The sequence below is a fragment of the Rhinolophus ferrumequinum genome, chromosome 26 (genome assembly GCF_004115265.2).
Source record: "Rhinolophus ferrumequinum isolate MPI-CBG mRhiFer1 chromosome 26, mRhiFer1_v1.p, whole genome shotgun sequence".
Taxonomy (NCBI): domain Eukaryota; kingdom Metazoa; phylum Chordata; class Mammalia; order Chiroptera; family Rhinolophidae; genus Rhinolophus; species Rhinolophus ferrumequinum.
The window spans coordinates 16,446,588-16,456,647 of record NC_046309.1 but is presented as its reverse complement, the minus strand read 5'-3'; the positions used below and the strand labels follow the sequence as shown (position 1 = coordinate 16,456,647).

At 39.7% G+C, this 10,060-nt stretch overlaps 1 protein-coding gene across 4 annotated transcripts in view; it reads left to right on the top strand.

Annotated features, from left to right (window-relative positions):
* The first annotated feature begins 1,950 nt into the window (after nt 1-1,950).
* KLHDC10 (kelch domain containing 10) overlaps nt 1,951-10,060 on the top strand; it is a 48,073-nt gene continuing 39,963 nt past the window's right edge. Inside the window, exon 1 of one of the 4 annotated variants that reach the window (XM_033098754.1) lies at nt 1,951-2,257. In XM_033098754.1, the coding sequence (XP_032954645.1) occupies nt 2,086-2,257 (172 nt within the window). In that variant the 5' untranslated portion in view covers nt 1,951-2,085. The remainder of the gene's footprint in view (nt 2,258-10,060) is intronic. The other 3 variants (XM_033098755.1, XM_033098756.1, XM_033098757.1) reach the window with 3 other exon arrangements.

The following is a 10,060-nucleotide window of genomic DNA, read 5'->3' as shown; positions in this document are numbered from 1 at the left end:
TACTTATCACCCAGCTTCAGCTTATGGTTAATGTTATTTCATCTAGCTCCCCTTTCACTTCTCCTTTCCTGTATTATTAAAATTTTTTTTAATGAGATATAATTCACATACCATAAAAGTCACCTTTTTTCCAAGTATATACTTCAGTGGTTTTTAATATATTTACTAAGTTGTGCAACCATTACTATTCAATGATTTTTAGTATGTTCACAGTTATACAACCTTCACAAGTCTCTTTTTAATCTATAGATTTTCCCCTCCAAATCCCTCTTTCTCCTTGCAATTTTTTTGTTGAAGAAACTTGCTTATTTATCCTGTACAATTCCCATAGTCTGGATTTTGCTGTTTGCATCTCTGTGGTATTTTTAAAAATGTTTCTTTGTCCTCTGTATTTTCTGTAAATTGGTAGTTATATATAGATGTCTGTTGAGATTCAGATTCAATTTTTTTCTACAAGACTACTTACTTCATAGTCATGTTTATGTTCTACAGATATGTCACATTTTTTATTTTGTGATGTTAGTGGTTGGTGCTCAATGGCTTGATCTCAGAATTCATTAAGGGTTACAAATGGTAATGTTCTATCATTCACTCTTTATTACTTGGACTACTTACTCCAGTAAAAAGAAAATTTCCCTTACTATTTGGTTACTCAATGGTAGTGTTTCTTCAGAAAATTAATATTTATTAATTTTGATTTTTATATTTTAGAGCCATAGACTTTTTAGGTCTCAAATATTTTCGTAAGCAATGCGTTATAGTACTTAATGGGTAAAACACCTGCCCACAAGGATTGAAGTAGGAAAATAGGGAGGCGGGGTCAGTAGCGACTAGAAATTTGCACCAAGAGGTGTGCATCCTCAGCTCCAGCAGATTTTCTTTTTCCTCCGCATCGCAGAAAGTTCTCCCATAGGAAACATCACGGGGTGGGCGGGGTGAGAAGGAGGAAAGAAGCCACCAGATCTAAGAACCTTGAAAAGTTTTGTCTTGCGGAATTTATATGCTTTTCTCTTATCATTCATAAACATCAGTGAACAATCTGTGTTTTCCCACTTTGCACCGCGCTCAGTAAGTTCAAAGCCAAATTTTCTGTTTGATTTTGGAACAATGGGAATTCCTGGTCTGTACATCTACATTTTTCTTCGACCTTGAAGTTCCATACCTGTTCCTGTCGTTAAGCTGATTCAAAATTTCTACGAACAAAAGGGGTTTAATTGAACAAAAAACATTTACAGAGCCATCAGTCACCTATGAAAACACCTTTCTCTTGGCACTCTACTCGCTGCTGGGTGTTACTTTAAAAATCTTTACTAACGTAATGAGTTAGAAATGGTTTCTCATTGGGGTTCTTAATTTGTGTTGTGACTACTGGTGAGCTTGAACTGTTCCATGTTTGTTAACAAGGTTTTACTTGGCACGTGGCTTATATTGAATTAGGGAAGAGTTCATCCAGTCGATTTAAAGACGAGAAAAACCCAGGAATACCTCCTTACATTTAAGCTTTGACTCCGCCCCTGGATTTTTCTCCCTCCAAGAGAGTCCTTTGTGTGTGTCAACGGTCAGGGAAAGGGATCTCAGTCTGCAAAGCTGGCAGGACACTGCATTGTCCACACCTGTGCGTATTACGTGCATATCCTATTCCTGATTTCGGTATTTGTGGGTGAGACTTCCTGAACCCTGAACGTGCCTGAAGTACTGGCTACCGCCGGGGCTCTTTCTGCAGGCGTGGCCTCTCTCGCTCGGCCTTCGATTGGCCCGCCTGATCCCGCAGGACTCGACGCGACGCGGGCTTGCTTAGCGCGGTGGATGCGAGCGAGGAGTAACTGCTTCTGCCTTTCTCTCCCCCATTTTTTTTAGCCATAGCTATGGTTACCACGTCTCTCCCCGCCTCCCTCCACCAGGCAAGAAGGCAACTGGCCATTGGCTGCCTGTCACCAAGTCAGCCAGGCATTGGTCAATGGCGAAGACCGGGCGCTCCCCCTTCCCCTGTCTCCCCGGTCTCTAGAGGAGCCCAGGAAGGAGGCTCGGCTAGTGCCGGCGGGCCAGGGGCTGCCGGGACGCGGCTGCGGCAATCGTTAGCGGGTCATGTCGGCCGCCCAGGGCTGGGACAGGAACCGCCGGAGGGGAGGAGGCGCCGCGGGCAGTGGCAGCGGCGGCGGAGGTAGCGGGGCCGGCGGGGGCAGTGGGGGCAGCGGGGGTCGGGGGACTGGCCAGCTCAACCGCTTCGTGCAACTCTCCGGGCGGCCGCACCTGCCAGGTGAGTCGTGGGACGTGGTCCTGACTGCTTGCGCACGGGGCGGGAAGGTGACTGCTACCTTTTCTTTTATCTTTGGCTTTCTTTCCCTTGGGAGGAGGAAAGGCAGGCCCCACGCATAGCTCAGGGACTGGGGCTTAGAGAAAAGGAAAGGTGTCTTTGAGGTCAGGAGGGAAAAGGAGGAACACAGCGAAAAAAAGTATTTTTGCTCTCTTGGAAGCTCTGTGTAGAGAGTTGTGTTTTCAAAAGAGAGGCCACTGTCTCATTGACATTCCCAAATGTTTCGCTTACTCGGTTCCCAGTCTCGTCCTCTTCCGCAGTTTGATCTTGTGAACGAAAGACATTGGCGCCTACCAGTGGAAATTATTTTTAAAAGGGTGCTGAATTGAGGAGAGAAGAGGGTAGAGCATTCCAAAGAGTGATTTTTGTAAAAACCACCCCGAGTTAGAGTTAGGCATTCTGAAACAAGAAAGGAGGATTGGGGCGGGGGATTGTTGGGAGGTTGGTGAAACAGAACCAAGAGAATTAGGGAAAACCAGTTGAATTAATAATATTTTGGAATATTCAGAGACAGAATGGATAGTGTGTCTGGATTTTAAGGAGAGAAAATGAAGATCAAGGATGTACTTAGTGACAAAATTATGCTCTACTGCATAAAAACAGCTGGTTGAGAATTGGAAAAATGTACCCAATGTAATTTTTTCACGTTTTGGCCTACAATTCCCTATCCTTGAGTTCAGATGCCTTAAAAAACAAAGACAAATCAAATCGATATGTGTGTGCAGACAATTATGTAAAGAGCTACATTTGTAAGTGAATATTCAGTGTAGTAGAAGGAAGATAGGGAAGTAAATACTGCACAGAATGTCAAATATTAATTGGGCAAGCTTATTTTTATCATGAAGAGAACTATCTGGAATGATGTGTTAATCGTTCACCATGTTTTTTGTGAATAATGTTGAAAATTTTATCAGTGATACATTTGTTTAGCTGATGAGTTTTAAGAACATGATGGTTTTTGAATTGTGTTTACTACCGTGCCTTATATTTCTGAGAAGTCGAAAATTGTAATTTGATTAATTTGAAGATAAATTAATTTTGCTTATGAAACAGTTGCTTATGTTTGTGATGAGGTTATTGATGTGTGCTAGAAATGCCCATTAACGCATTTTTATGCGCTATTAAAATTAACATTGAAGCAGTTTTAAATAGTCAAATGTGTAATTTACCAGGAGTTGGGATTGAGATGATAGTATCAGACTGGGTATTCTAGAATTGCTAAATATGTGATCTTCAACATGAAAAAGAACAACAAAAACGAAGTCTTTTTTTCTTATCCCAAATTAATAGCAAAAACTTATATTTTTGTGTATTGACAGATTAGAAGATAAATCTCTTACCAAAGACCATCACCAGCTTGCTCTCTACTAATGCAATCTTTAGGTCTTTGACCTTAGATTAATTATACTATGGGCTTCCTGTAGGCATTTCCAGGCTCCAACCCCCCGGTTGGTGCATTTGCTCACTGCCACCACCTGATGGCAGTGGAAGCCGTGATTTCTGATAAGGGGCTCCGTTGTGGAGCTATTATTTGTGCATTCCCTTAGCACACAAGGCCAAGAACAGCCGTTTGTCCAGAGATAAAGATAAACGTGTTTAAACTGAAAATTCATGCTATGGGGTCATCAGCTTCTTCTTTCAGCTTTCTTCTTTCCTTGACTGGCACTTCATTCTTCCTTCCCCAAGTAGGCAGCCTGCGTCTTTTCTTCACCCTCAGAATTGGGAACATCTGATATCTCAATATATACTGTAAAATTCTTTCACACCAATGCTTTATTTTCCTAAGTATTGCATTTTAAGCTTCCCCTTCCCCCCTCGATTGAACGGTTTTATTTTGAGATGTTTAAAAAGATTTTAGGTGATGGGGAAGGATAGAAATGTCTAGGCCTGTTTTATGGTTGACCCTGGAGGTGAAAAAAGAAATTAAGTTTTTGTAGCTAACGTTCTCTCTCTTGAACTCTAATCCCATTTTCCATTTTTCATCTTTTTCTACCAAGACTTCCAGATACTGAGCGCCCACATCCCTTTCTTTCTTTTTGTACATCTCTATCCAGCCTTTAATGAAACAAAACAATCTGGTCCCCCTGGAGTGCGGTTGTCTCTCTCTTTCAGCGATAACATCATTATCCATGCAGTTATGCAAATCTGAAACTTGGGCATTCTCCTTAACATTTTCCTCTCCCTTGCATTTCAGGTGTAATCAATCACCAAGTCCTATTTTATTTCTGATCTAACTCCAGTCCAGATGCTGCTGCTGTCATCCCTCACTTGGGTCTTCTGCAGTAGATTTCTAAGCAGTCTTCCTGCTTCTACTCTTGCCTGCAATTTTTTTTTTTTTAACATTTTGGCTCCAGAGTCAAAGCTTTTTTTTTTTTTAAACTTTTATTTATTTAAGTGTGTTTTTCCAGGACCCATCAGCTCTTTTCAATCTAGTTGTGTGGAGGGCACCCCTCAGCTCCAAATCCAGTTGTCGTTTTCAGTCTAGTTGGGGGTTGGGCAGCGCAGCCCACCTTCCTGTGCGGGAATCGAACCGGCAACCTTGTTTTTAAGGGCACGCACTGTAACCAACTGAGCTAACAGGCCTCTTGTGCAATTCTTATAGCATACTGATCTTTTGCAAGCACAAATCTGTTCCTATCACTGCTTACAATCCTTTACTAGCTTTTTATTGCTCTTAGGATAAAGCAAAAATCCTTAACATAACCTGAAAGACACTACATGGTCTGGTCCCCCTCTCTCTAGTTAATCCACCTCAGATGGTCTTGCTCTTTGATCTTTTCCCCGCCTCCTTAGACATATGGCCCGTCTGCCACAGGGCCATAGCACACGCTATCCCGTCATCAGGAACCCTCTTACTCCTCATTCTATTCTCTTTTTTTAAAGCTTTGGATCTCAGCTTTATCACACTGTGTATATCAGGAAGCCTTCTCTGACCTTCTGATTTGTTCTCTTCTCCCTATACACACTCATAGCACCATGTGGTTTTCCTTGGTATACTTACCATTTGTGTGTGATTTCTTGATATGCATGATTTGATACTATTGAGATACATACCGGTGCCAAAAAAATGTATACAAGTGGACACTTTGGTCAACGTTGCTCAAGCAGTAGTTCGCCGTAATCAGAAGTGTCTGGATGCTGATGGTAACCAGTTTGAGCACTTCTTGTAATTGCAGAGTCAAACGTGACTTGTATTCATCTTTTGTTATCGGTATATATTGAGTATTACAATTTTAATAGCTTTTTCCTTTCTTAAAATGTGTATTTTTTTGGCACTATATACACACACACTGTACACACACACACACACACACACACACATACACCAAGTATATATGTATATACACGTGTACTTATACATGTACATATATATTTTTTAAATTGTAAATACATTGGCATTATGTGTAAGTAAGTAGTTTCTTGTGGATTTGATTGATTAGTGTCGTTCAGTCCTCTACAGCTCTATTGACTCTGGACAAATGGATAAAAGCAAGTTCTTAAATATAAAAATAGTGGACTAGACTCTGCCTCTATGGTGACAGCACAAATGATATTTTCTGAGACCTTATTTGAGTAGCTTCTTGTGTTTTTGCTATCTTCTGAAATACAGTAGTGATTATCTGTTTGCCCCATAGGCCAAGAAATTTGTAGTTTCTTGGTCCTGGGTTTTTACTAATTCATAATCTCCATTCACGAAGTAAAGAACAGTGCTTTTTGTGGAGTAAGGATGCAGAGGTGGAGCTCAGGGGCAAGGAGATCATGGGAATAATGGAACCCAAGTTGCTATTGTGATTTAACTATGGGACTTTAATTAAATACTATGTACAGTATTAATTGGGAAAACAGGTGGAAAAAAACCATGGTTGCTAAAGTAGGAACTGGAAAATTGACAAAGAGGAGGGAAAATATAACAATTGGTAAAACTGGGTAAAAATAATATTGAAATCTTACTTAAAAATTTTAAATGCTATGTATGTTCAAGATATAACATTCAAATAGTACAAAAGAACATATGATAAAAGGCAAATTGTCCTGCCTTTGACCCCAGCTAATTGGCTTCCTTCTCTAGAAGCAACCAACTATAAATTTCCTGTGTATCCTTTCCAGAAAGATGGGGGGGGGGTCGGGGTGGGGAGAAATGGTGGCATTTCTTTTGAATGGGCACTTAAAATGTTTACAGTCATGCTAATACAAATGATGATACAATGAATATCCCTGTACATGTATAATTCTGCACATGAGTGAGCCTGTCTTTAGAATAAATTCCTAGAAGTACAATTGTGGGGTCAAAGGATATATGTACTATTTAAATTTTGATAGATACTGCCCTCCGCAAAGGTTGTACAGTTTATGTTCTATCGGTTTTGGGAGTGCTGGCTTCCCATACCCTTGGTAACAGAGTGGGTTATCAAACATTTTTAAATTGCCAATTTAATAGGTATATTATTCTTCATCTTTTCAGTAGGTATAAGAACCATATTTGTTTTTTTATTTATAGCAGCTGCTTATATTTTTTATTCATCTGGTTATATTTTTTGTTCATATCTCTGTTGGCATGTTTAATATAGTTTATAGGAACTCTGTTTTTAGGGAATTCGTTTTTCGTTTTTGATATGTGTTGCAGATATTTTTTGCAATTTGTTATTTGACCTTGTTTATGGTATATTTTTATAGAAGAAATTTAAAATTTTTTTTGTAGTTGTATGTTTTCTGTTACTTCAGCAGGGAGAATCTGTTTCTCTTCAATTTATCATATGAATAACCTCTTAGGTTTTTTCCTAGCTGATGTGCTATTTTACTTCTCTGCCTCACACCCAAACTGTCAGGAAAAATAGACTCTTGTTTTTTTAATAACATTTTTCTCTCTTTAATCTTTTGCAGTCTCTCTTCTGCCTCTATCGTTCTACTCAAGTACTCTTGCTAAGTAACTTCTTAATTGCTAAACTTTTTAGATATCTCTTAATCTTCATCTTACCAAACTCCTCTATATTTTGATTTTAACTACTTCCTCAGAAGAGCCTGGCAGTACATACTGATTATTCTTAAAGGGTCTATCTTTAAAGAGCTCTTTTTTATCCTTTTATCTCTTGAATTTCTCATTAGCTTTCCCTTATCTGTCCCTTAAAATTGGTATCCAAGACTATATCTGTTTGTTTGTTTGTTTTTCTTTCGTACTCTTATAGTTTCCCTGGCTGATATCATGATACCCTGATGCGCAATCTGTCTCCAACCCAGACCTCTTTTTCTTGGCCTCTTTGCCAATGGCTATTAGACATTGCCACCCGACTGACTGATGAGTACCTTAAATTCAATATGTCCAAAAACAATTTCTTTATCTTTCCTGCCAAACCTGCTCTCCCTTCTGTGCTTCTTATCCTGACTGATTTACTATCTATCACATCAATTGAATGACTCCAGCCAGAAACCTGGGACTCACATTTGATTGTCCTTTTCCTCACCCCTTATCTAATTGTTCACGAAGTCTTGTCAGTTTTTTCTCCTCGCCCTAACTGTCCGGTTTCCCTTTTCTCCCTCTCCAACCTCATCATTGACGCCTGTCATCTTATATTTCAGCTGTACAGAAGTATTTGCTGTTAATTGCCTTAAATTCTTGGAACAAGGTAGATTGGGAGAGATGAAAAACAACGCGATTTCATGCAATACTACGCTGGGTCATGTTTCTGTACATACCATTTCTTCTTCCTAGAGTGCCATTCTCCAAATTGTCTTCTCAGACCCACCCAAGTATATTTTATATGGCTTTCTTCTAGTCTCTCTTTTAATGCAAATAGCTTACCTGTACTAAATAGTTATTGTGTGTCTGACCGTATCCAAGGTGTTTTACAAGCATTAACTTATTTAGTCCTCATTACCTTCTGAGGTGAGTAACTTTTTCATCCCTTTCTGTGATGAGGCACTGAGGCTTCCATAGAAGCTACATACCTTGCCCAGAGTTTACTAACAAATGTCAGAGTTAGAATCCAGCCCCAGTCTGTTAGACTTCAAAGCCTTGCTGTCATGCCTCTTCTTTGTGCCACCACCTTCCATTGTATATACAAAGGATCACAGTACTTATGCTGAATTGCAAGTATTTGTTTTGAACTTACCTGCTGACTAACTACGGGCTCCCTAAAGGCAAAAATAATGTCTTACAATACAGAAGGGGGAATAGAATCAACAATGTTGTAAAGATCATGTAAGGTGCCAGCTGGGCACGGGACTTATCAAGGGGATCACTTCATAGACTGTGTAGATGCCTGACCACTGCGCTGCACAACTGAAGCTGAAGTAAAATAATGTATGTCAACTATAAGAAAAAAATATATATATAGTCATGGGAGGTGGAGTATAGTAGCATAAGGAATACAGTCGATGGTATTGTTACAGGTATATAAGATGTCAGAGGGGTAGTAGCTTGGGGGGGTTATCACTTGGTGAGGGGTGTAAATGTCTAACTATTATGTTGCTTTGTGCACCTGAAACTAATAAAAAAAAATAATAATGTCTTACTCTCTGTGACCTTCTACAGAGACTAGAGCACTGCCCAGCTTACAGTAGGTTTTTAGTAAATGTTTATGAATGAGTTAGGAATTGTCAACGTCTCTAGTTATTCATGCAAGAGAGTTGAATTTTGGTTATTATATATTACAAAAGTCTAAATACATTTTTTAACCTAGGAATTTAGGGCATACAATTTTTATGTGGTTTTTCCAAATACTTTTTTTTCAAATACAATTTTATGTTGAGTGTTATCAGAAATAGTTGTAGCACCCTCCCATCTGTGCCTTGATTCCACCCCTCCTACCTTTTCAGTAAATTTACATTATTATCCCTTCTCTGTCCTGTGTCTTAACTGTCTTAACTTCGCTCTCTCCGTTGAATCATTCCTGCAGCGTTTGAGCTTGCTCAGGTTTGATCTCTTCTGATCTCTCCCCTGGCTGTTACTGTCAGTTCGGGAAAGCATTGACCACAGTTGCTGTCTTGGTCGCCGGGCCTCCCCATCACGTCTTTGAAGTAGCTCTTGCTAAAGTCACAAATGGCTTATGTGTTGTCAAATCAAGTGGACGTTTTTTCAGTCTCCGTCTTCCTTGATCTCTCTTCTTCTTTTTTTTCTTTTAATATTTATTGGATAACAGTGTGTTTTTTCCAGGAGAACCAACCATCCCACGTGGGACTTGAAATGGCACCCTCATTAAGAGCACGTGCTCTAACCAACTGAGTTATTCAGCCGCCCCAGATCTCTCTTCGTTTTGAAGCATCCATTTCCCTTGGTTTCCCTGGCCTTGGGTCTGGTTTCCTTTTGACGTATCCGGCCTCTCGTGCTTAGTCTCTGTCAGCTCTTCCTCTTCTGCTAGGCCTTCATGTATTGGAGGTCTTAAGTCTTGATCCTATGTCTCCGTCCTTCTTTTTTCAACTATTTTCGGTATCTTCTTCCAAATCCATGGTTTTTATTTTACAATTCACTTGCAAATAAGACCACTTTATAACTTATGCCCACATAGCTCTTGAAAGCCATATACTTTCTTTCTCCATTGTCTCCATTATAACACCTCAAGTTCAGCATGTCTAAAGACTGAATTTGTGACCTTTCTTTATTTTAAAAGTGAAAGGGGGCTATTAGACAGTTTTAAACAGGGGAGTGATGTGATGTGACTTGCATTTTTTAAAGCTCTCTCTAGCCGCTGGATGGAGAATAGATTGTGGGAAATGGAAAAAGTGAAGCATAAAGGCCATTTAGATGACTAT